Raw genomic sequence first — 27,100 nt, 5'->3', positions numbered from 1 at the left:
AACTGGTTTTGAAATTAGTATTTGACACGTAAAGGAGCTACTATCTCGAACACGCTGTACTTTTTCCCCTTGTTTAGCCGTCGGCTAGATTGCCTCACTTTCCCCTTCTTCCAAACCAAATCCTAGGTGTCCATCAATGTGGAGCTCATTAACAAATAGAAAAATTAATCAACACAACCATTATTGATGCCTCTTTGTGTGCAAGGCACTGTGGAGAGAACCAAAGAAGTACAAATAGATATGCCCTCTGAAGCTTTCGTCTCAGTCTTTTGCGAATATTTCTCTGGCTTGGAAATAGCCCATTGATTCAGAGGATGGCCTTGGGAGCCTGGGTGCAAAGCCTGATCCTGCCACTTACTGGGTGCCCGCCCTTGGGAAAGTAACTTAACCTCTCTGTACCTGTTTTTATTTTCCAATCTGTAAAATGGGGATGATAAAAATAACTGCCTCATGTGGTCAATATGAAGAATAAATGAGTGAATATGTGTAAAGAACTTAGAAAAGCTGGGAAAAGAAGGGTAAGAATGGTTGCACACCTTGAAGAATGTAATCAGTATCACTGAATTGTACATGTAGAAATTGATGAATTGGTGTATGTCTGGCTGTGTACATTCTCAACAACAACAAAAAATTAAATTAAAAAAAGAACTTAGAAAAGAGCCTGATCATAACAAGCACTATTAAAATGATTTCTCTTTTTGTACTTCCCAGGGCTATTTTGCTCTTTTTGTATTCAAGCCCCTTATGTCAAAACATCCCGAGAACTTTGTGGTGTAATATATCACCTGTTTGTAATACTCAGCCAGGCCTTATCTTAAAATATTGTGCAAACAACTACAGGTAGAATTTCTGGACTTGAAAACCAAGCAGCATAAAATTATGTAGTACAACTGGGCTTTGGAGTCATTCAGATGACCCAGGGATATGGTAAGACTCTGGGCTCCACTACTCACTAGTGGCGTACCTTTGAGCAAGTTAATTAACCTCTTTGAGCCCCGGTCCCTTATCTGTAAGTAGGGTAATAATACATACTTTGTAAGTTTAGCATGAGGATTAAATGAACTAATACATTTGAGACACTTGGCACAGAACTTGGCACATAGGAAGTACTCCTTAAGCGTTAGTTATTAATATTAGTATTGTTTTTAGCCCAAGGTTGCTATAAGAATTAAATGTGCTAATAAATACAAGGTACCTATCTTCAGTGTCTGGCACACAGTTGGAATTCAATAAATGACCCTTCTCGTCTTTTCTCCTTTCTTTCAGTTAGAAAGACTTGGTGACTATTTTTTCGACCAGTCAGACTTGCATTTAAGGGAGTGAACAAAGCTGGTATAGTCAGCCACCAAGTATCAGAATCTAAATGTTTATTAAGACAAAGAGCTGTCATGCAATAACCCAACCATGCTGTTATCAGCCTGCCATCCTTCCTGTTTTTCTAGGCAGCCTTTCCTGATGTCAACTCAACCAGTTAATCTCTCAGTCACTTGACATATGGCTATATATACACACAAATATGTGTGCATGCATCCTGTGTTGCAAGCATTTACAGTCATGTTTATCTGAACACACACTGGTACAGTCTATGGGAAACGCTGAAACTATATTCAATTTTAGATCCTCAAAAAGCAATGAACGCGAAATAGCTCCTTGGCAAATATTTATCCCCAATGAAGAGAGGTACAGTGCTTTCCTGTATGGTACTCTACAGTTTTCCACATGCTTTCATATACATTGCTTCATTTGATCCTTAGGACGACTCTGGAATAGGGCCAGTTTTTGTTATAGTTGTGTGCCGGCAAGTCAATTCCAACTCGGAGCAACCCTCTATAACAAAGTAGAACTGCCCCGTAGGGTTTTGTAGGCTGGAATCTTTACAGGAGTAGATCACCAGTTCTTTTCTCCAGCAGAGCAGCTGGTGGGTTCGAACCACCAACCTTTCAGTTAGGAGCTGGGCACTTTACCATTGTGCCAACAACATTATTATTCCCCTGTTTCAGAAGAAGAAACGAAGCCCCAAAGAAGCTTGTTGGCTTACTTGTCAGAAGTCACCCAGCTTGTAAGTGGTAAAAGAGGACTTGAAACCAGGTTCTCTGACTCTGACTTCAAGCACTCTCATGTGTCATCATTTCATTCTTAGAATTCCAACTATTGCTTAACCATTGAACTCCACGACACCTTATAATCGGAGTGAAGAATGGGGGCCTTTTTATACATGGAGAAATGGAAGTGCCTACACTTACAAAATTGTACTAGAGACATAGTGGTAAAACTGGACTACAACTCTTAGTCTAGTGCCTGATCTTTATGACGAAAAATACTAAGCCCAATTGTATTACCAGTATCAGGGCAAAATGCTATCTTTCTTTCTCCCTCCCTCCTTCCTTCTTTCCCTTCCTTCCTCCTCTTTCTCTCCCCTCTTTCTTTCTTCTGTTTCTCCCCTCCTTTCTTTCATCCTCCCTGTGTTCCTCTCTCTCTCCCCCACATTCCTTTCTCCCTCCCTCCTTCCCTCCTTTCCTCTTTTTTCTTTCTTTCTTTCTTCTTCCTTCCTTCTTCCTTTGGAAACCAGTTTATTTTCCAAGTAGCTCTCACCGTTTTTCAGCTGGTGAATCCACCGCTTCCTCAGGTCTTCAGTTGGGGAGAAGACATAGAGAGGCCCTTCATCATACACAACCTGGGGCAATGGACACACAGACATCAACAGTTAGGATTCAGGAAAAAGAAGAAAGACTTTGAGGGAACTACAAAGCTATAGCTTTGTACATTCATTGTGGAAAACAAAGAAAGGCAGGGTCTTCAGTCAGCAGTGGAGCTGGGGACACATGAACTGCCTAAGGAATTCCTGAACAATTCATATCCAGGGATCTAGGACTTAGAATCTCTTAACTTTTTTAATACAGTACTCCTAGGTCCTCTTGACGTGTGTTTTAATTTGTGTATAAACTCAGTTCATAACATTGCTCTCAGCCCTTGGTGGAGACAAGATTTTTGTTTCTCCAACAAAGAATATTTTATGATATTATTAAACCTTCAGTCGCTATAGAAAAGAATTGAAGTAATGATCTATGTAACTTAAATCTTGATTATTACATATAGATTATTCAACTGGCTAATATGGAGCAAAAATTTAATTCGTAGCTAATTTTCCCCCATTGCCTATGCTTTCCCCTCACCAGTATTAGCCAAAAATAAAACAAACTTGGAACCAAAAACCTACTTCAAAAAGAATCAAGTACATATTAAGCACTATCATCAAACCAATCAGTCAGTAGTTTCTGAACACCTGCCATGTACAAGGCATCGTGCTAGGTGTTGTGCATGAAATATATAAGATATGGTTTCAAACCTCACAGAGTTCATACATATCACATCCAAAAAACCCATTGCCATCACATAGTGGATTCTAAAGTCAAATATAAATTAATTTTGAATTATCTGCTGTTTAGCGTTATCCAATAGCCCAACCAAACAACATCATCTTGTTGAAAGACGACGGTAGTTAAAATTATGCCTAAAACATCCCTCCTTCGCAGACTTTGCAAACTTTCATGCAGGCAGGGGCATGAACAAGATCCTTTTACATTTTTCTTTTTGCTTGTTAGTCTTGCTGTGCTCATAAATCCATGACAGAAAGCCCCCTCCCCTGAGACTTTCCACTTCCTTTTCTGGCTTTCACTGTTACAGAGGCTGCTTTGTTCACGACATGTGGCCTTATAGAGTTCACAGGACATAAGCGAGCCTAATTGAAGATTGAATTTGAAGCCCTCATTCTCCTTTCTGACTTACACTATGTCTACCAAACAGATGCCTATGTAGCTTTTCAACTAATTCAGACTAGAAGAGAATTTAGGCTCATGTGTAAGCCTAATAAACCTTCCCCATATGAAACTTCCTAATAGTGCTCCTTCCCTCCCTTTTTCTGTCTTTTCAACCCACATAACCACCATTAGACAGATAGGCAGAACTAGACGGAAGTGAAATGCTCACTCAACAAACAGCATCTTTCTCAATACAGTTACCATAGACAAGACATACCATAATAGAATTAAAGCTGTCATGGATCCTCTTTGAGGTGTAGAGACTAAAAGACACTATATTAGATTGTGAAAACAGAAAAACATTCTCAGCCCATGTCAGTCTCATTTCTTGGTTTAACTTCCTATCCACCTCACCTCTGTCTACTGGGATCTAGTATCCTGGCCTCTGCCCCATGCCCTATCTCTAACAACTGCATTACAGGCTCCCTTGGAGAGTTGGTGAGAGAAAATTACTCACCTGGAAGGGGTAAGGGAACCTTTCAATGATTGAAATCTGCTCCATTTCGCCGGACTCTTCACCCCTTCTCTGTAACGAAAGAAGAAAGTGTGGGTATTGGTTGATTGCTCTTTTCTGGGTTACTTTTGGTACTTGGAGTCCTTTGCAATGGCACCGGAAGGCTCTCTGGGACAAATAGCTAACCACTAAATTTCTCAGGGTGTGTGGGAAGGACTAGGTAGCTATTTCACACCATACACCAAAGTAAATTCCAGATGGATTCAAGAACTTAATATCAAAAATGAAACTATGAAAGACTGAGAAAAAATATAAATGGCTATATAATCTTTATATAATGCTGAAGGTTAGAACTATTAAGAAAAAAACCCGTTGTCATCGAGTTGATTCTGACTCATAGTGACTTTGTAGGACAGAGTAGAACTGCCCCATAGGGTTTCCAAGAAGCGCCTGGTGGACTTTTGAACTGCTGACCTTTTGGTGAGCAGCTGTAGCTCTTAACCACTACGCCACTGGGGTTTCCATTAAGAAAAAGGTGAACTAATTTAATGGCATGGACTTTAAAACCCAGTATGGCCAAAAAAAAAAAATCAAAGACAAATGAAAACCTGGAAAAATATTTTCTACAGACATTACAGTTAGATTGAATTCTTAACATATCAGAACCTCTTAAAAATGACTAGGAATATGGTGAATAGAAGAATGGGCAAAAATTAGAAGGCAATTCACAAGTGAAAAAACATAAATGAGCAGTAGATATACAATTTTTCAACTGTACTAGTAATAAAAAAATACAAAATCAGTCAGCAATGACATACCATTTTTCTTGACTGTCGAACTGACTAATATTTAAGAACATTATAATATATAGTGTTGGAGAGAATATAGAGAAAAAGATACTTTCACACATAGCTAGTAGGAACGTATAAAATTCAAATTCCACTTCTAGAAAATAAAAAAGATAAAAATAGCCAAGGTGCACAGATTTCATAAACAGAAGAACAAAATTTTACTTCTAGGAAAAGAATGAGGAAACTACACAAAGATATATACAAGGATATTCCTTTCAACATGGTTTATCGAATAATTAGAAACAACCTAAATGTGTAGTAATAGAAAATTAGGTAAACAATTTATGATACATCCATAATAAACAATACTATTCAGTCATTGAGATCATGTTATTAAAAAGTGTTGGCATGGGAAAAAGTTTATCGTATATTGTTAAACTGAAAAATTAGGTTACAAAGCAAGATGTGTAGCAAGATTCTGGGGTTTAAATATATACACCATATACATTAGTGTGAAAACCCTGGTGGCGTAGTGGTTAAGTGCTACGGCTGCTAACCAAAAGGTCGGCAGTTTGAATCCGCCAGGCGCGCCTTGAAAACTCTATGGGGCAGTTCTACTCTGTCCTGCAGGGTCGCTATGGGTAGGAATCGACTCGATGGCAAGGGGTTTGGTTTTTTTGGTTTTATATATAAGTGTGTGTGAATTGAGTTTGTGTGTGTACGATTGTTAGTAGACAAAAGCACCTGTAAGTCTAGGCACCAACATGTTAATAGTTGTTTTAGCTGGGTGATGGGATTATGAATGATTTTTATTTTCTTATATGTGCTTTTCAAATTCAGTATTTTCCAGACCTTCTATAATAAATGCGCATTAAATAAATAAATAAATACGCATTATCTTGTCATCAAGGAGTCCTAGTGGCACAATGATTAAGTGTTCAGCTGCTAACTGAAAGATTGGTGGTTTGAACCCACTAGCCGCTCTGTGGGAGTACCATGTGGCAGTCTGCTCAGTTAAAGATTACAGCCTAGAAAACCCTGTGGGGTAGTTCTACTCTGTCATATGGGGTCGCTGTGAGTCAAAATTGGCTCAACAGGACCCAACAACAACACTCTTGTCATCAGGAAAAACAATATATGCTATTTTTAAAAAATCAACTCAGAAGTCAGGGGCTGTTGTGCCTTGGAGGGGCTCTGGGAAATGAAAGGAGAATAAACAATGGGATATCAAAGAATCTCATATTACTCAGATCCCTAAGATTCTAGCATTCAGACACACTCAAGTCTCTAAACTTGATCCTGGTAACTGAGTGAGTAAAACTAACCATCTCTGGCCAGTTGGAAAACTTGATATGACATCATTTTAAAGTTGGTGTTGTAAGGTTTTCAGGTTAAGTGAGATAGATATTCTACATCTGGGGGAAAAACGCTGAGACTCAGTATAACCAACACATGGTGGCGTGAAGAAGTTTATCAGGGTGTTTTACTGTGTTCCACATTGAACAACATCTCCAGCTTCTTTACAGAGAAATTAAATGTTCCAAGTTTCTTAAAGTCAGTCTCTCTCTCCTCTCTTTCTCGGGGACAGTGGTCTCTCCTTACCGGAATCTGTCTTTCAGGGGGAGGATTTTTTTCAGGAACCACTGTTTCAACGCAGGTGATCTTCTCAACATCTATTGAACCCTTCTTACTGCCTCTTCTCTGAGAAAGAATGAGGAAGAAAATGGAGAGAGATTAAGCAATCAGATGATTCGATTTTATTATCTAATCAGTCAACATAATGAGGTAACACCCACACGCTGTATCAGGACCTGTCATTTTGAAGAGAGAGAGAGAAAAAAAAAAAACCTCCAGATCTAGTAATCTAACTTTTTGTGAGTACCGGATGGAGGGCAAATACTAAAGGAGAGTGGATGACTGCGCATGTCTTTACCACAAGAAATAAGGAAGCAATTTCTAACTCTTAGATTTCATTCTCAACAGTCATTTAATGAGTGCCCACCAACTGCAAGATTCTATGTTAAGGTTTTCCCCATGGCTTCTTAGCAAATTTGAATTTTTGTCCCAGCATGGCGGTAGCTAGTTCTAGGTTAGGAATTATTTTGCTGAGTTTGAATGTACTTAGGTTCATTCCACCTCCCTTCTACTACCTCCTCGCGAAGGAAGATCTAAGACCAATCCATGAAACTAGGGTTTCACAGCAGAGAAACTTACCCCACGTTCAAAGTCATACTCATAGTAGGAAAGTTTCTGGCCAGTCAAAAGAAAGAGGCGCTTCTTGAAGTTTAAAGGTGATGTTTTCTTTTTCTGCTGGGATCGCTTCAGAAAGATGCTCTCCAGGATCACTGAAGCCATAGCTTCTTTTTTCTGGAGCTCACTTGTGTGCTGTTGATAAAGAGAGTTCTTGAGGACCCAGCACATTAATCCTCATCCCTCCTGGTTCCACCTCAGCCTAGCCACCTGACTTCAAACGAAACAGAAATGTACAATGCTAACAAAAAACCTTCTGCCTACTTTGGCATCCTCTTTCCACAGCTCCGTCTCTGTCAGTTTTCAGGTATAATGGATGCACATTGAATCAGGGTGATTGGTCCTACATTGTGAGTTCATGGAAACTGGGATCTTATATCAGGCAATGCAATGCTCTGGATGCCAAGTGGCATGTTCCTGTGTGCTTGGTAATGCCCACAGGCAGCTTTACATTACTAGTTGCGTCAAGCTGACTCTGACTCATGATAGCCCCACATGTGTCAGAGTAGAACTGTGCTCCACAGGGTTTTCAATAGCTGTGAACTTTCAGAAAGTAATCACCAGGTCTTTATTTCAAGGCACCTCTGGGTGCACTCGAACTTCCAACCTTCTGGTTAGCAGCCAAGCTTGTTAACTATTTGCACCACTCAGAGACTCCAGCTGTACGTTAACCAGCCTGTTATGGTGCTTGCAAGTATAATCTGTGAACAGCGAAAGCCTCCATGCAGCTGTTGACCCTGATATCCCCAGAAGGGATAATGCTTAATGCAGGTGTCAGAACTCCACTGAGGCAGATGTTGGACTTTCAGTTCCCAGTTTCCTAGACAGTAAATTAAATTTTTCAAACAGTGTCCCATTGGGGTCTGTAACTGAGGGGTCTCATAAGGATATATGGGCTGCACCTGCAGTAATGGACACAGGCTAACTGCCACCCAACTGATTTTGCCCCTCACCCACTGAGCTACAAAAGTTGGAAGCTTTGTTTTAAACTTGCAAAAAAAAAAAAAAATTGGGGCAGCGGGGGGGCAGTTTGGTTTTGGTTTTTTGGCTTTTTTTTTCATTCTTTTTGCTTAGATTAGTTTGTTTAGACAGCATCATGCAGAGGTGGTATGACTCCTACTGCTGTGGATGTTGGATCTGATCATTAAGGAAGAGTAAGTAACTTGTTTAGCCTCTCCAAACTTACAATACTCCAGAAAGCTTCAGTTTAGATAACTGAAATACAAAAAGGCTAGGAAAGTCACAGAAAAATCACCGCTGGTTTTTTTCCTCTTGCAATTTTAATTTTTAAATATTTTTTAAATGACAGAAAAGTTGTAAAAACAGTGCCAAAAACCAAAACCCGATGCCGTCAAGTCGATTCCGACTCATAGCGACCCGACCCTCCAGGACAGAGTAGAACTGCCCCATAGGGTTTCCAAGGAGCACCTGGTGGATTCGAACTGCTGACCTTTTGGTTAGCAGTCGAGCTTATAGATTTCCCATATACCCTCCATCTAGTTTCCTCTAATGTAACATCTTACATACCGTAAGTACAATGCTCAAAAGCAGAAAATCAACATTTGTACAATACCAGGAACTAAACTACAGTCCCTAAGCTGGTGACAATTTCCCCACTATTGTCCATTTTCTCTTCCAGGATCCAGTTCAGGATCCCACACCACCATTGTTTTTTTATTCACACATACAATGAAAAGATAGATTCTGCCACAAAAATGGAGCACTACAAATTACCAGTCTTCCCCCTCCCCACTACCACCACCATGTTTTGTTAGCAGTTGGGGTTATTTTCCTGTGGGCATTGGATTTATTTTTTGAAACCAAACTCCTTATGCTTTTGGGAGCCCCATGGATGCAGAGTAAATAAAACCAGCAGAGTAAATGGTCAGCAGTTTTTTTCTGCTTGTCCAGCACAGATTATTGCTCACACTAGGCAAGCAAAGGAGTGGTTATTTTTGAAGCCTGAGGCTATCCCCACCATCATTTTGCTCTTTCCTGTGGTGTAGAAGGTGGGGAGACAGAAATAGATTAAAGGAACACCAAGGACGTTCAGAATGATCATGTTGCCACTTTGCCTCCTCTATCCTCTGGTGGTGGATTAAGTTCAATGTTGTGTAAACGATCTTTTGAGAAAAATCAGGCAAAGGAGGAAACCTTTCCTCACACCCTGCCACACACCTCTCTTCCCTGACTCTGGTTTAAATGCTGTCATTGAAGTAACAAGCTGATAGAGTTTACAACCAATCAGAGCCCTTTCTAGCACTCAGGTTCAGCTGAAATCCCAAAGAGGTTCCTTTTAGAATTAAAATTATTCATTTACACAGAAGTAGTGGTAACCAGGGAGTACCTGAGTGGCACAAATAGTTAACATGCTTGGCTGCTAATCAAAAGGTTACAGGTTTGAGTACACCTAGAGGAGTCTTGGAAGAAAGGCCTGGCAATCTACTGCTGAAAAATTAGCAACTGACAACCCTGTAGAGTACAGTTCTATTCTGACACACATGGGGTCATCATGAGTTGGAATCCACTTGAAGGCAACTGGGTAAGTGGTAACCAAGTAATTAACAGTCTGTTCTCAGGAATTTCCAACTCATTGAGATCTCTGTACTAATATCACATTTAGTTCCATGACAAATTCCAGTTAAGCACCTCTTCACAATCAAAACCTCAAATTACAGAAGACAAAATAAACCCTAGAGAAACTTCGTGGCATGATCAGTAAATAAAATCAGAAGGATCCCAACAAACCACGTCCAGCTGTGCTTCTTTTAGCAGAGTGAAGTACACACAGCATTTTACCATACGTTGTGGTGCATGTTCTTGGATGCACTCCCTGCTCAGACCCAGCATCTGCTTCAGTCTTGGCCTCTGCTCTTATTTTCTATAAGACATGTTCTGCTGGAAGCTGCCTTTGCTCTTTTTTCTTTTTTAGAAGAAATCCAGTTTGTACAAGAGGAAGCCTTCCTCTGTTTCAAGTGTCTGGGTTGGGGTAAGGTTTAGTGCTGGTCTAAGTATGAGGAAGTAAGTAAGCCTATTACTAGCCATCGCCCCTCTGAGCAAGGGATGAAATGGCCTCCCCCTCTAGATCATTGAGCTGAATGATTACTGGGATTTCCATGGCCTGGTACCCTCTTCTTTGACTTTTTCCCCTCTATTCCTTGTGACCCAGTCCAGATATACACAGCCTGAGAATGCAGTAGTTCTTCCTTGGTCACCACTGACCCATCAATAATGTGAAAGGAGAGGGATCTTTCTTTATGTCTCCCCCAGAGTTAGTGTGCAGTGGTCAGCTCTGAGTTAGAGAGTAGCTGCAGCTTCTTTGAGTACATGTTCTGGAAGTCCCCAATTTTCTTTTAAACAATTTCAGCAGCCTAGAGTCAATTCAACCACAAGAGATTCACAGATGGGGCTGACCTTTCACCTCACTGGGGTAGGGAGTGGAAACAGAAGTATAGGGAGAAAAATAATAGAAAGACACAGAGCTCTTCATTTAAAATGGAGTTCCAGTGTTATAATGTTTTCTATATTAAACTGCAAATGCCAAAAGGGGGAAAATGTAGAACAGATTTTCAAATTCTCATAGACTCCAGGCTTTCTGGAGCCATGGAGGCTGGATGAACCCCTGAAACCAGTGCCCTGAGATAATCTTTAAACTTTAAACCAAAAATATCCCCTAAAGTCGTCTTAAAATAAAAAAATAGTTTAGCGTAACTAGTAAAGAATGCCTGCCTTGAGCATTGTGCTTGTTTAACCCTTTTATGCTTCTTGGAACAGAATGCACCCACAAACATTATTGGGTTCTCAGGTTTCTCGGGAGCGTACTTGTCCCACTAAAAGTATATGCTACCCTCCAGGGGAGGCTTGTGTAACGGTGAAAAATGAAAGAAACGTTCTTTGGCAAAAATTCACTAAGGTAGAAGGCTTAGGAATGAGGCAGTGCATCCAGGGAGTATGATTAGGTCAAACTTTTGTCTCTTTTGGCTTTTGTACAGCTAGATAATCCTTGTAAGCATATCTATGGCTTCCTGTGTGATATTTAGGGAGCCCTGGTGGGTTTCATTTTTTCTTTTGTGTATCTTATTTGGAAAACCAATATAACAAAATGAAAGTCACCACCCTCCAAAGATCCTTGAGACAGATGGAGCCCACTAAACACTGTGCCAGTCTACCACCAACATTTTGTGGGAAAAATGTGTGCCCATGTGAGATTTTCAAAATGGTTGCACAACCTGAAGAATGTAATCAATGTCACTGAACTTTCCATGTAGAAATTGTTGAATTGGTGCATATTCTGCTGTGTACTTTTTCAACAACAACAACTAAAAACTAAATTAAGAAAAACTAGGTAGTGGAACAGTAATCAAATCATGCTTTGTATTTTTGAACCATGTAAATGTATTACCTATTCCAATAATAATAATAAACTTAATTGAAAAATGTCACAAAAAACCCCCTCCAAATGCAAGAATTTTCACATGATCACTTTTTGCAGCTTACCAGATCCCTATTAAGCAGTCAAATTCAGATAGTGGATGCTTACTAGTAAGAGTTCTCCATCATACAAACTGTGCTATGCCAAGGAATTAATATAAAAAACACATGCAGAATCAGTAAACTCAATCCTGTTTGGCTGCTACATTTGCTCATGTTAAGATAAAACACTATTAAGGGTAACATCAGAGCAAAATTCAGAAAACCACAGCCTGCCTATGATTGGGATAAGTTCATAAGATGCTAGTTAGTACAAAATTCTAACTCACAAAAAAAGACCAGACTTGCTGGTCTGACAGAGACTGGAGAAACCCCAAAAGTATGGCCCCTAGACACACTTTTAACTCAGTACTGAAGTCACTCCCGAGGTTCACCCTTCAGCCAAAGATTAGACAGGTCTCTAGGGCCAACAATAACACATCTGAGGGGCACGCTTCATAGTTCAATCGTGTATACGAGACTAAATGGGCACACAAGCCCAAGGGCAAGGACGAAAAGGCGGGAGGGGGACAGGAAAGCTGGTGATTGGGAACCCAAAGTCAAGAAGGGGAGAGTGTTCACAAGTCATGGGGCTGGCAACCAATGTCACAAAACAATATGTGTACTAATTGTTTAATGAGAAGCTAGTTTGTTCTGTAAACCTTCATCTAAAGCATAATTAAAAAAAAAATGATACCTAGCCAGAATAGCCAAGAGGCAGTGTTTTCTCTTTATTTCTTCTTCAAAGTGCTACTTAATTGGCTAGTGAGTTTCTGGCCATTCTCTTCCTCTCCTTAGGGGAATGGAAGGGAACTACCATTTTTCATAGTGCAGCCTACCTGTCCGATGTTTTACATGCATTATCTCATTTATTTCTCACAAGGAACAGATGAAGAAACTGAGACTTGGAGAGATTAAATGACTTGCCGGACATCATTCATATGTGACTGCATAGCCTCTGCTGTTTCTGTGATACCTCATTGCCTCTTAGAGGATTGTTTTTTAATTGATTGATTGATTGCTTTTGATGAGGTGTGATGCCACCTACCTCAGCACCTGTATCATTCTCAAAGGCTATGATCAAAGAAATGAGCCTGGTTGGCAAAAGCGGTTTGCGATTGGCTGCTAACTGAAAGGTTGGTGGTTCAAACCCACCCGGTGCCTCCTTGGAAGAAAGGTCTGGCCACCTGCCTCTGCAAAGATTACAGCTAAGAAAACCCTATGGAACAGTCCTCTGTGTAACACATGAGGTCGCAACGAGCTTTTTGGTTTATCATCCAAAGAGCAGTTGGGACTGCCCCCTCTGCATCTTCTAGAAACATTCACCAAGAGAGAAAATGGTGGTAAATACAGGGGATAAGAGAGAATTCAGGGTTCTAGGGCACTTGCCTCTGCAATATTCCTCCAGGCTGGTAAAGAGGACCTGTCACTGTTAACGGTCCACTGTATTTTTTCCCACATGAGGACTCTCTTCTCAGTTCCACCAGGTTTTCTTACAGTTTCTTTCTTTAATTCCTCCACAGGGAGATCCTGCCTAACTGGCGGATTCTTACAGTCACTTGCTGTTTCTTATGGTTTTCAATGGCTGATTTGTCGAAAGCAGATCACCAGGCCTTTTTTTCCCAGGCACCTCTGGGTAGACTCAAACCTGCAACTTTCGGTTAACAGCCAAGTGCTTAACTCTTTGCACCATTCAGGGACTTTATGTGGTTGTTTCTAAGAGTCACTTGTTGTGTTCTTTCAAGGATGTTTCATTGTTGATGGAATGAAAGCACAGAGGTTAAGTTGGGCATTCATTCTTCTCTGTCCCTGTGGTTGTTATTGCTTATTTTGAATATAATTCTTTGGTTGAATGTATTTTGTTTTGTGTTATGAAATATTTCAAATAGACAGAAAGTATGGAGAATAACATTACACTTGTGTACTCACCACTTAGCTCCATAGAATCCTAACATTGTGCTTCAGGTGTTTTGTTTTGTTTTGTTTTTTAGAAATAAAAGACTATTGATAGAGTCAAAACCCTTTGTGTGTTCCCTCCACAATCTTAGTCCCCTTCCTCCTCAGAAATCTTGGATTTCTAGGCACCTTTTATATTATTACCACATATGTAAGTATCTATAAGAGATATATAGTATAGTTTTGCATGTTTTAAAAATTTATATATATATATAAAAAACAAAAAAACTGTTGCCACCGAGTTGTTTCCAACTCATGGCAACACCATGTGTGCAGAGTAGAACTGCACTCCGTACGGTTTTAAGGCTGTGACCTTTCAGAAGCAGAACACCAGCCCTTTCTTCTGAGGCGCCTCTGGGTGGGTTCAAACCACAATCTTTTGTTTAGTAGTCAAGAGCTTAACTGTTTGCATCACCCAGGGACTCCAAATTTTTATGTAAGTGGTATGTATTCTTCAGCAACCTGTCTTTTTTGCTCCAGGTAGTATTTCTAAGATTTGAGTATCTTGGTAGCTCTACTTCATGTATTTTAATTAATTTCTATATGTATAAAATATTCTGTATGATGAAAACATGACAATTTATTTCCCATTCTCCTGTTGATGGATATTTAGGTTGTTTGCTTTCAATTTTTAAACAATGCTGCATTGAACATTTTTGTACACGTGCTCATCATTTTCCACTCTCAGAGTGAATTCTCAGTTACTTAGGTAAAGTGGCAAACTCAGGTCTGGCTTAGCTGTTGGACTGCACATTTTGTGTTAGCCCTTGTTCCCTTTTCAGTCCTGTCTTCCTGATGCTTCACTGTGAAAACTGGCAGAATCATCAACTGGCTAATTAGAGGTAGACTAGAACTGATGGGCTAAACTCGGGGCCAACCAAAGATCTCTTCTCAGTCTTAAGAAGCGTCCCTCAGGTTTTGATTGAGATTTCAACTGAGAAGTCCCTGGCCTGGGAACCAAAAGAGAATCGTCTTGAAAATATTGCAACCAGAGCCAACAAAGACTCCAATGAAACCTAATCATTTGATGATAAGCTTCGGGGTCAGTTCTATAATGTGGCCAAATTTGTAGTAAAGATCTCCAGCCAACATCCGTTTTCTGGCCGCGTGCTACCAGATAAATTCTTATCTGTAGCCATTTCCAAGAGATCCTGGGAGACTCTTCCCTGACATCTCATGTTGTTAACCTTTTATATGTTTCTTCTGTGATTTTGGAAACTTCTGGGTCTCTGTGATCCACTATTTCTTCTGCTCTGCACTACAAACAATAGATTCTGGCCAAGGGATGATGAAAAAAGACCCAGAGAGCCAATCTGCAAGTTTCCACTCAGCATCAGAGTCATGGTACTATTTCGGGCATTGTCCCTCTACCCTGAAGGGACTACTGATGCTGGTGTCTCCATCTTCCACTCCAGATTGGTGTACCCCTTTGGCCTTCTTTTCTTTTTCAGTTTACATTTTGTTCCCTGATTTAAACATTTCCTCCTTGGATATCAAAATAACATGCCCATTATAAAAAATATTTCAAGTACAGGGATATTAAAAGAAAAAGTCGGCTATAAGTTCATTATCCAGAGGTATTAATATTTTGGCATATTCCTTTCCATTTTTTTCTGGGCATTTTTCTTATATCTGAGATCATATTGTATATACTATTTGCCACGTGCTTGTTTTTCTTAACATTCTCTATTTGTCCATCCGTCCATCTATCCACCCATTCACTCACCAGGTATCTGCCCAACATACCTTACCTTTTTCCAAAAAGAATCTAAAGTTCTTATTTAACATTGTTGTTTTTAGGTGCCATCAAGTTGGTTCCAACTCCTAGTGACCCTACGTACAATGGAACAAAACACTGCCTGGTCCTGTGCCATTTTATCATGTTTAACGTTATTCCTGATTATTTCCCCATGTTATTGGGATTTCTCTATAAGCATCATTGAAGTGTCTGGATGGCACAAATGGTTTGCACTCAGCTACTAACTGAAAGGTTGACAGTTTGAACCCACCCAGAAGCACAGTAGAAGAAAGGCCTGGCAATCTGCTTCTGTAAAGATTACAGCCAAGAAAACCCTGCGGAGCTCAGTTCTACTCTGTAACACATGGCGTTGCCATGAGTCGATGGCAACGGGTTTGGTCGTATTTTATCCTTTTATAAGCATCATTTACTGAGTCAAAAAAGTACGTGTATTTTTTCATTTTGTTACATATTGTCAAAATGGTTTCCTGGAACATTGTACCAATTTCCACAACAAATAGCAGTTTTTGAGAGTCCCCTTACCCCTGCACTCTCAACTCCTTTATGCTCCATGTCTAACCAATTCATTTCCCTATTTTTGTTCACACTTCAGTGTTTTGCAGACTAATCTATTATTTCCATTGAGGCAGTGATCTTGGACTCCAGTACGTTCCAACCTCTAACTTGTCTCAAATTTACTTCTCTTGGCTCTCTAAAATTTTCTTCTGGGGTGAGCTAATAAAATGCAGTTTATTTTCATTTCAGGGAGGCAGGCCAGTAAGATGAGCTTCTCATTGAGGTTCAAATAACCAACAGTAGCCTAACAGCCATCTAGTGATGGCTTTCAGAGAGCCAGCCTAAACCCGGCATATTAAGGTTTCCAGCTTCCCAAAGCTCTCTGAACACACTCAGCCACTGCACTTAAATCTCCATAGAAACTGAAAGTCACATGTGGCCCAATTGTTTCAGGGTCCTCAGAGGAGTTCTCTTTCCCCCTCCCTTGGCTTCATTTGCATAACCAAGCAGCTTCAGGGGAAAATAGGTCAAGGTTTCTTCTGTAGCTTCTTGTTGAGCACTGACTCACTGAAAATTCTAGCTCACTCTTATTCCCAGGAGTTGCCAATCAGATCTGAGTATCATTGGGGAAAAGTGGCAGGTACCTGAGGACTTTTTGGAGAACATCCATACCTGGGTTTTCATAAGCCATATCTTCCCCTTATGAATCAACTCGACAGCTGCAGGTTTGGTTTTTGGATCTTACCCTTATACCTAAATCACTTCCTGGTATGGGTCTAGTCCACTGAAAGGAAACTCTTATAGGAAACTTGCCAGAATGGAAATAATAAATCATAGTGATGGTAATTTAAGATTGTCATCAATATCCTAGAAGTGGGTAGAAAGTTACACCAGTTCTCACCATGAAGAATTTACAAAGGATTCTAAACCAAAACATCAATAGCTATAAGCAACATGAGTTTGAACTTTAAAATAAGCAGCTAGTTTAGTGTGATGATAAAAGGGGTCAGAATAGAGCATATAGGGCTAGCCCTAAGGGGTGCCGTTTCTGGCGGCTTTAGGTTTCCATGAGCATTTGCATTTTGTGGCTTATTTGGAGGGTGACATTGTTTTATCAAATAACTGAAGCTTCGGAGAGGGCATAGCACCCTTGCTTCAGGGGCTTGGCATGCAAAATGAGTCAAGGAGCAGAACTAATACACAACTAAGAGCACAGAGGACAGCCTCTGAGCTGTGCAGACTCCCAACATCAGGATGTTGCTGCTGCCCTGCCTCTGGAAACGCACAGCACCGACTAGAGACTTCCAGCTTGGAGAATTGGTGGCTGAGAAATCGCACTGGGATTCCAGCTGGAGGTCCAGCAACTCATCCAAGAACGTTTTCAACAGGGTCAGCAATCTCTTATATTCTAAATGTCATTTCATTCGCTCTAAGCAGAGCCCTCTGAGGACACTGGCAGATCTCAGGTGGAATAAAAATAATAGCCAACACTGAGAGATAGCACTTGCTATGTACTAGGTCCTATTTTAACTGCTTTACATATATTAACACTTTGAATCCCCGCAACAACCCTATGAGGAAGGTACTAGGCAAATAGGGTAAAGGGAAAAGAGTAGGGGAAGGAAAGGGCAAGAAAAATCCAATGCATCATTTATTAAGTGCTGACTTTGTGCCAGGGGATATAGGAATGAACAAAATACAGGAGGGTATAAAAAAGAGGGGAGATAGGTAGAGAAAGGAGGAGGAAGAGAAGAAGGTGGAAGATGAGGAGGGAAATAATGAAGACCAGAGAAAAGAAGGCCATGCACATGGTAGGCAGTAGTAATAGGAGAAAGCTTCACCACGACCTCAGGGTTTGGCCACACAGTGTCTGGGCTGAGGCTAAGGCTGCCTTCTTCTGGCCAAGTCTCTTACCCCCTATTACCACGAGGTTGGCTCAGCCTCCACACAGTCCCTCCAACAAGCCAGCTCCGGTCCCAGGCCCCGGTTTGGCCTGATGCAGCTCTACGTAGTTAGCTTTTCCCCCGCTCACGAAGGTCAACTGCCTATTGTGGCATGTGAACTTTGACAGTTTTCTCAGAGAATCTGCCTCATAAAACTTCTTCTAAGGGCTTCGCTGACACAAATCTACATTTTGAGTCTTCAAGCACTATTTGACCAAAGGGCTTATTTTTATCCCACTGGCACCTGCGGTGTTATTTTTCCGCCAAGTTTTGCAGAGGCGCCCCTTTCCAACACTGGATACCTGTTCAGACGGTCATCTCTTGTTACCTTTTTCTCTTTGTGCCCCTCCCCACCATATCCCTCCTTAAAAAAGACCCCTAAAGCCCCTTCTGATCACCAGAAGGGACTGCCAAGACCTTGTGCTGAAGATACTACCCCCCAGCCCAGCAGCCTCCTCCGCCAGCCGACTCTATGGCACCAGCCCTGCTTTCTCTTTGGCCTTCAAGGGCCCCCAGAAAGGTACTTGCTACTGCTGCTGCTTCCCAGCCCCTGCCATGCCCCAGACCCACCTCAGTCCTGACTTAAAGCAGGTAGCTTCCCAGATGCATTGAGATGCCGGGACTTTGAAGGTGGGACTCGATCTCAGAAGACACTGGCCCTGGAGACATATTCTTACAGTCCAGAGAGGAAGGACAGTCTGAGCAAACCCCACCCTTTCACAGCCACTCAGTTCCCTTTTTTTGTTTCCTGACTTAAACCAATGTCTTTTTTTTCTTCTTAGCAGCATGGTATCTGGTTCCCTGCTGCTGTCCCTGTTCCACCCCCCCCCCCCCCCCGCAGCCGTCTCCGCCCTTCATTTGCTTGGAAACTCCAACGTGATTATCATGCTTCCTGCTCTGAAAGAACCCTCCTTAACATGACTGTGGCCATTGAGACTCTAGAAGGGGCTGGGTGGAGCAGATGGGTGGGCAGGCCGAGCTCCCCCAAGGTAAAGGGACGACATGCCGGAAGGACTGTGGGGATGGTTAGCACAGGGAGTGGAGACATATAGGAAAGAGGAGAACTGCACAGACTGGCTGAGACAGGAGGAAGGGAATGCCGAGGAAGAGTGTCTTTTGAGGCTCATGTCCTCTGAGGTGGAGGAGACTTGGGGCCACACAGGTAGAGTTGATGGTGAAGGATGGAGAGTGCTCACACAGGGACCCCAAAGTACAGAGCCTGACAGAGGTGGAGACAAGACTTCCCCCTGCTGAGTCATTTTCTAAGAAAGCATTTTTTTTCTATAGATAAAAGAGTCAGAATGTAAGCCCTAACAAGGGCTTGTGCCCTGTGCCCGTTCCCATTTCCTGTGAATGTTGATTTTCTCCATTTAAGATTTGGCCTCAGGAATTAACTCTTAATTTACACTTTGCCCTTTAATCCTATGAAGTGATAAACCAGACTGGGTGCACAACTTGAAGCCTAGATGTTTTCTAAACGGCCTCCTAGCCTGTTTCAACTGCAATAGTCTCCCCTAGGATTCTCCTTGGAAATACAGCCACTATTGGCTGCAGATAGTGATGGCAGCAGAGGCCCTGGTGACTGACCTGCTTTCCTACCTTGACACATCTGGTACTCTCATATCTACTTGTTCCTAAGCACTGTACACTAATGTAGAAATAGGAGTCCCTTGGGTGGCGCAAATGGTTAAGTGCTCAGCTACTAACCAAAGTCGGCAGTTCAAATCCACCCTGAGGTGCCTCAGAAGAAAGGGGCCTCGTGGCCTACTTCCAAAAAGTCACAGCCATTGAAAACCCTATGGAGCACAGTTCTACTCTGACATACATGGGGGTGCCATGAGTCAGAATTGACTTGACAGCAACTAGTTTACTGGTTAAGCACCTGTTATGGATTGACTTGTGTCCCCCAAAATATACGTATGTTATAAACTTTATGCTTATAATCCCATTTGGGAAATGAGTTTTCTTTGTTATGTTAATAAGGAAGTTTTAGTGTAGGGTGTGTCTTAAATCAATCTCTTTTGAGATATAAGAAGAGCAGATTAACCAAGGAAACAAGCAAGCACAGATGGGGGAAGATAGATGCCATGCCACATGAAAATCACCAAGGAGCCAAGGAACAGAAGCTGAAAAGAGATAAGGACCTTCCCCCAGGGCCCTAGAGCTAACACAGACAGAAAGCCTTTCCCTAGAGCCAGCGCCCTGAATTTGGACTTCTAGCCTACTAAACTGTGAGAAAATAAATTTCTGTTTGTTAAAGACACCCACTTGTGGTATTTCTGTTATAGCAGCACTAGATGACTAAGACAGCACCATACCCTAATGTAGAAACAGATCCCAGATCCCATTATAAGCCTGGCAGAATTTGTAAATCAATATTGTTGTTAGTTGCCATGGAGTTAGTCCCTGACACAATGAAGTGAAATGTTGCCTGGGCCCTCACCATCCACTTGCTACATTGCAGATCAGACCATTGTGATCCATAGGGTTTTCGTTGAATACACTTTGAAGTAGATCACCATGCCTTTCTTCCTAGTTCATCTTAGTCTGGAAACGCCATTGAAACCTTTTTTTTTAGCATCATACACTCAAGCCTCCAGAGACAGTCAGGTGGTGCCTGCACTTGAGGTGCATTGTCTGGGAATCGAACTGAGGTCTGAATAGAAAGTGAGAATTCTAGTACTACACCCTTTAAATCAATAGGGCTTTAAAAAATGGCATTTGTAGGATGTTAGAGTAGTTAATTCACACATCTGCACAAAGTAGATAAGAAACCCTGGTGGTGTAGTGGTTAAGCATTATGGCTGCTAACCTAGAGGTTGGCAGTTCAAAGCCGCCAGCTACTCCTTGGAAACTCTATGGGGCAGTTCTACTCTGTCCTGTAGGGTCGCTATGAATCAGAATCAACTTGACAGCAGTGGGGTTTTTTTTGGTTTTGGTACAAGTGTTGCATGATCTCCCTATTTTATTGATAACTTATATCCTTTCACTAGTCACCCCTGAACAGCTGCTCCAGTTGCCAGCCTGTGAACTGGCCAAAGAAATTCGTCCTCCTTCCCTCCCTTTTTCTTTAGTCAGATGCTGCTTACTGTCACATGCCCTGTCCCTTCTCAAGGTCCATTTTTGGGTGGGGACTGGGAGTTGATAGATATAAGATGGGAGATCTAGACAAGGGAGTGGAGGACAGGAGAAAGGGGAATGTAAATTTCAGGCTGTTCCTCGCCTTCTGCCCCACAGCTGCTCCCCTAACACACTTGTCTGTACTGACAGAACAACGACTGTACCCAAATAATGCAAATGAATGGCCTAGTGTCACCTCAAAAGATTCCCAATGTAATATAAGGTTCTATTCTTGGTGTTGCCCTGTTCAACATTTCTATTGATGACCTTTAGGAAGGTATAGAAGATACAGAAATGAAGATATAGAAAGTAGCCTAGCTAATTTGTCCATTGTGCAGAGCCGTGTGAGCTAGACTGGATGGTGGAATCAGAATAATTAGTTTTCAAAATGATCTTCATCACCTGTAGTGATAAGCCAAATCCAGTAAAATGTATCTTACCAGGGCTAAGGGTTATGTCCCATAATTGGGCCCAACATTAAACCTCAAAGATTCCAGGTGAAAGTGGGGTATCAGTAACACTTGTGAATATGGCTCAGGGGTTTTTGCTACTAGTAATCAAGTGAAATGTCAAGCCAGTGACGTGGCTGCCAGAAAGCCAAGGTGACAATAGGCTTCACTTGGAGACGTAAAATACGTACACAGAAAAGTCAATGTGCTACTTACTGCATGGTCAAGGCACATTTAGAATTATGTGTTCAGTTTTGAGAGCCTCATCTTGTTTTGGTTGTTAGGTGCCGTCTAGTCGGTTCCGACTCACAGCGACCCTATGTACAACAGAATGAAACACTGCCCAGTCCTGCGCCATCCTCACAATAGTTGCTATGTTTGAGCCTATTGATGCAGCCTCTGTGTCAATCCATCTCGTTGAGGGTCTTCCTCTTTTTCACTGACCCTCTACTTTACCAAGCATGATACCCTTCTCCAGGGACTGGGGTCTCCCGATAACATATTCAAAGTATGTGAGACGAAGTCTCGCCATCCTGGCTTCTAAGTAGCATTCTGGCTGTACTTCTTCCGAGACAGACTTGTTCTTTCTTCTGACAGTCTGTGGTATATTCAGTATTCTTCACCAACACCATAATTCAAAGGAATCAAGTCTTCTTCAGTCTTCCTTATTCATTATCAAGCTTTCCCATGCGTGTCAAACAGTTGAAAATGTCAGTAAACTATTAGCTGTTATAACTATTACTGTATAATGGTAAAGGGACCCATACTCTGAAGTCAGATTACCTGGGTTTGTATCCTGGATCCATTAAATACTGTCGACATTGGGCAAATTGTTGAACATCCTACAGCCTCAATTTCCATATGGGTAAATAATAATACCACCTACCTCCTAGAACTACTGTGAGAATTATATAATAATCCATTTTAAATGGTTAGTACCCGGCCTGGCATATACCAAAGAACAAAACAAAACAAAAAAACAACAACCCCATTGCCATGTAGTTGGTTTCGACTCATAGTGACCCTATTTGACAAAATAGAACTGCCCCATAGGTTTCCAAGGAGCAGCTGGTGGATTCGAACTGCCGACCTTTTGGTGAGCAGCTGTCTCTCTTAACCACTGCACCACCAGGGCTCCGCCTGGCTTACAGTAAGAACTTAATTCAAAATAACCCTGCTGTCTTTCTTTGTGGAGCCCTGGTGGGTAGTGGTTAAGAGTTCCGCTGCTAACTGAAAGGTCAGCAGTTGGAATTTACCAGCTGCTCCTTAGGGTCGCTATGAGTTGGAATCCACTGGAAGGCAATAGGTCTTTTTTTTTTTTTTTTTTTGTCTTTCGCTACTAGACTTTTGAAACCTAGTATATGTCTTCTGCCAGGTATTCAGGGAAAGGAAGAGCTGCTGGCTACTTTTCATCTCTTGGCCTCATTATTGCTGTTGCAGGAGCTGAACAATTTCATTGTCAGTTTTCAGAACCTAGAGCAACCAACTCTTACTCCCTCAACAAAAGGGGACTGCTTTAATGCCGATAATTGTTCCTTTTCTTCAAAATACTTAGACTGTAATTATGCATGTATGACCATTGCTACTTGATTATTGTGTCCCTCCTCTTGAACATTGTCTGGCACTTAACAGGCATTCAATTAACATTTATTGAATGGACCATGTGATAATGACCTGGAGCATTTGGTTCCCTCAAACCTTCAGTGAAGCAGCAGTTGCTGCAAAAGAAGTTCCCAGTGTCCTTGAGGCGAAACAGGAATGGAACATGGAGGTGGAGAGCCCCTCCCCTTGATCCTAGTCCCTGCTTCTCTCGGGGATAGGGAGGTCAGAGGGTCTGGGCAGAGCACTGCTCCCTCCACTTAATGCTGCTATGTAGCAGCTTCTCCTGAAAGTGATGATGTGATGAAAAGTTGCAAAGCTGGGGGGCGAGAGAAGATTTAAAAGAAAGAGAGAGAGAAAAGACCCTCTTTGGGCCGATGTCTTCCTCAAATTCCCGCCCGCGGTTCCGAGTCGAGTCTTCTCAGTCGCCCGAGGGCGCTGTGCACACAGGCTTAGACTCTATGGTCGCTCCCCACTGTCTCCCATGAGGAAGTGCGATCAGGAACCTCGTATATACTTCCGTTTCCGGCCCTGCTCCCTCCTTTTCGTGTCGATAGCGCTCCAGCAAACATGGTAGGAGCTGGGGAGTGGGCCTGGTAACATCCGATTTGATCTCTTACCCCTATTGACGGTACTGTTCCAGAATGGGTCCGAAATCCTACGTGGACCCGATGTACTAAAGAAACCCAATTTTTGCCGGGTCCTTCTCACTAAGGGACCGGGCTCTGGGGCCAGGAATTGAAGTGGCGGGATCGAAAAAGTAGACTTAGCCGGTGGTGGTCACCTCTCTCGGGGGGTGGAGTTAGTATGACCCCTTCCTTCTCAGCCTCGCAGAGAGCGCTCTACCGGAGCATGTGCTGCGGCGCCTCTTTCTGGTCAGCTGCAGGAGCGCTGTGTGTTAGCAAGGGAAGTTAAGCGCCCTCCTGGCTTCGGCTCCGTCAGGTCAGGCGTTGTGCTGTTGTGCTCTGGTAACACTGCACGTTTTGAATGGTTTACTTACTAGGTGAACGTTCCTAAAACCCGCCGGACTTTCTGTAAGAAGTGTGGCAAGCACCAACCCCACAAAGTGACACAGTACAAGAAAGGCAAAGATTCTCTATATGCCCAGGGTAAGGTTTTTAATATAATTTGGTTTTAATGTGGTATTTGCGTAGTTATGTTAATATATGAGCCCAGTATTTTTTTTCCTCTAGGCTTGGGCGTTGTATTTGTGTTGGAAGGCCCAATATAAACGCCGTCAGGAGACATCGTGTGTCTGTTGTGACATGTGCTATAGTGCTATAACAAATACCTTCCTTTTCCAGGAAAGCGGCGTTATGACAGGAAGCAGAGTGGATATGGTGGGCAGACTAAGCCGATTTTCCGGAAGAAGGTTAGTGATAATTGCTATTTGACATGTTTCTCAGGAACTGTGTGGTAAGCGCCTTGAATTTTGTTGTCACAAGTCCTTGTACCTCTGCTATATAGGTATGCGGAAGTTATCCAAATTGCCTGCGGCGACATTCCCAATAGGTAATGAAGCTGGAAGTGCAGCCTAGGTGGACTCTAGTCTGTAATACTGCACTGTCTCATTGTTCTTGTTTTTGGTCTTTCCCTTTCTGAAAAATTAATATGCCCCACCTTTTTAAAAACTCTTGAGAATAGCCATTTAGGCCTTCCACTGTCTTCAGTTCTTTGTCACTCTCAGGCTGAATTGAGTTTCTGTCTCACTCTAGGTGATTTGGCTACCACAGAAAGTCATTACCGCAGTACCCCGAACATTTCTTTTGGCACTTTGCAAACTGCTCATCTAGCCTAGTTCCTAAAAGCACTTACAGAATGATTTTAGTATTGATTTAGCTGCGATAAATGGTTTGCTCTCTGGGTGGTAAAAGGAATGCTTGAGTGTCTTTTCACATTTGGGTAGCTTGTTTAATGATGGGGAGATTCTAGCTAGATTTTGGCTTTTTCTTTTTTTTGACAACTGCAGGCTAATAGCAATAGAACTCTGAAGGGGCAGGCTGCAAAAGTTATTAATAGTACATTTAAGTAATACTTATGAACCCTTTTTAATGAATTATAAAAGGTGTTCATAATTGTAGGAACTTGGTTGACCCATTTTGGGTTGACCGAGAACTATGGAGAACCTGCTGAAGAGCTACCCATTCAAGGTGGCATGAGTATCTATTTGAAAGGAAGCCCTCTCTACTAGGATGTTTCATCTCAATGAAAATTCAGTGGTAGAACTTGATGGAAATTATATAGCCTGTTATATTTAAAATTAAGTCTTCTGTCTGGAGATTCCATTTTCTTTTAAATCCACAGGGATTTGTAAAGATCACTATTTTCTCCCTGTGGCTAAAGACAACTGGCACGGCATTATCATTCATAAGGCTTTAAGTAGTACTTGATTCAACACAGTCAAATTTTTTGAAGAAAATGATCTTATGCAATGGTTTATGAAGGGTTTGGCTTATTTTTTTCCAGGCTAAAACTACAAAGAAGATTGTGTTGAGGCTTGAATGTGTTGAGCCCAACTGCAGATCTAAGAGAATGCTGGCTATTAAGAGATGCAAGCATTTTGAACTGGGAGGAGATAAGAAGAGAAAGGTATATAATTATAAATGGAAGGTGTCGTCTTCTCTACGTATTTTTGTTATATTTGAAGAGGTGAATAATATGTGCAGAGAGATGGGGCAATCTTGAAAAATAACTTGATTCATAGCTGAAGGTGTGAGGTTTTTGGTGCTGATTTTGGCTCATGTAGGAAGGAAAGAGGAGACTACAAAGGATGGTAATCTTATTAGGGGGCACAGATGGTATTTGATTGAGCAGAGAGGTTCTTTGCAAAACACAACTCACCTCTTTTTTTCTGTTCCATTACAGGGCCAAGTGATCCAGTTCTAAGCTTCATCTTGTTTTATTACCACGACAATAAAATCTTGAGGTTATGTTCACTTCATTTGATTGCATTTGGTCATTTGATAGGGAAATAAACTAGGTGTCATCTATTAAATGCCCCTTGTAGTCATTTGGGTACTCATTTTGGATTTGAACCTGACTGGTTGTGCTAGCATCAAATATTGGCACTTCGACAGCAAGCCAGTGGTTATTGGTCAACATGGGAGACTTATAGATTAACATTAAACCCATAGTCAATGTAAGTAGAAAATAGTTGCATATACTTTGGCTACTTCAAAATATTTTTCCCCAACAATTTCTACATGTGTAATTCAGTGACATTGATTACATTCTGCAATCATTCTGTCTTTTCCAAATTATTCCATCAATAACCAATATAGTCTCGAGTAAGGAATTTTGACCCAGTTCTTTGAGCACAGTATAACACCCTTGTCTTATATTAAGGGTGTAAATTTTCAAATACCATGTAAGCCCTGGCATTTTTATAGTAGACAATTTTTTTGTCATGTTTTAAGTAATTGTAAAAGAGAATCTGTGGCGTAATATAAGGAACAGGGATATCCATTCCTAACAGTTAAAATTTTACATCATTTCTTTATTATCCTTCTGGTGTCAGCTCTTCGTACTTAATGCAACAAAACTGTATGGCTATGGTGAAACATGCCACACACTGATGATTGCATTTCAAGTGCATCTCCAAAATGTAGCACTTTTCACCATAGAAGAATGTTGCTGTAGAGGATTATGTCTGGGCTTATCAGTTCTAGTTTTTGTTAAGAAACCCTGTCAACTAGACGGGAATGGGCAGAGTTAAAAAAAATGGTAACCACCAGACAGGCAAAAGAATTATTATGACATTGTATTTTGAGTGGACCTTGACTTGGTTTTAAAACATTCAGGATGAGTGAGAAGGCACATACCATTTTTTGTGCTTGTGTGGGAAAAGGGGGATTGTAAAAGGGGAGGTGCGTGAAGCCTTGACTACCGGTTGGTTCTCAGGAAAACCAATTTTAGTAAAGATGGGGGATTTGATTTTAAATTCCCTTAAAACCACCCTTGCCTGTATACACTAGTTTGAAAAGATCACTGCCTTGT

At 41.5% G+C, this 27,100-nt stretch overlaps 2 protein-coding genes across 2 annotated transcripts in view; one reads left to right on the top strand and one right to left on the bottom strand.

The window, feature by feature from the left end:
• BTK (Bruton tyrosine kinase) overlaps window positions 1-18,650 on the bottom strand; it is a 35,822-nt gene extending 17,172 nt beyond the window's left edge. The window contains exons 1-5 of the mRNA XM_049872650.1: window positions 18,507-18,650; window positions 7,278-7,448; window positions 6,666-6,764; window positions 4,276-4,344; window positions 2,593-2,674 (exon numbers count right to left, since the gene is read on the bottom strand). Coding sequence (XP_049728607.1) covers window positions 2,593-2,674; window positions 4,276-4,344; window positions 6,666-6,764; window positions 7,278-7,418 — 391 coding nt within the window. The 5' untranslated portion in view covers window positions 7,419-7,448; window positions 18,507-18,650. The remainder of the gene's footprint in view (window positions 1-2,592; window positions 2,675-4,275; window positions 4,345-6,665; window positions 6,765-7,277; window positions 7,449-18,506) is intronic.
• A 4,620-nt stretch (window positions 18,651-23,270) lies between these two features.
• Window positions 23,271-26,045, top strand: RPL36A (ribosomal protein L36a). Its single transcript, XM_049871449.1, has 6 exons — window positions 23,271-23,276; window positions 23,561-23,677; window positions 24,108-24,213; window positions 24,409-24,476; window positions 25,571-25,693; window positions 25,970-26,045. Exons 1-6 carry the CDS (start codon window positions 23,271-23,273, stop codon window positions 25,988-25,990), a joined length of 441 nt encoding a protein of 146 aa, XP_049727406.1. The 3' UTR covers window positions 25,991-26,045.
• The last annotated feature ends 1,055 nt before the right edge of the window (window positions 26,046-27,100 follow it).

The sequence above is a fragment of the Elephas maximus genome, chromosome X, assembly GCF_024166365.1.
Source record: "Elephas maximus indicus isolate mEleMax1 chromosome X, mEleMax1 primary haplotype, whole genome shotgun sequence".
In the NCBI taxonomy this organism is placed as follows: Eukaryota; Metazoa; Chordata; class Mammalia; order Proboscidea; family Elephantidae; genus Elephas; species Elephas maximus.
The sequence above is the reverse complement of the archived record's forward strand: the minus strand, read 5'-3'. Positions and strand labels throughout refer to the sequence as shown.

Bases quoted from the DNA above. Each gene is read 5' to 3' on its own strand.
- RPL36A (XM_049871449.1), top strand. The intron at 24,477-25,570 runs GTTAGTGATAAT...ATTTTTTTCCAG, and splicing joins AGCCGATTTTCCGGAAGAAG to GCTAAAACTACAAAGAAGAT. The intron at 25,694-25,969 runs GTATATAATTAT...GTTCCATTACAG, and splicing joins GAGGAGATAAGAAGAGAAAG to GGCCAAGTGATCCAGTTCTA.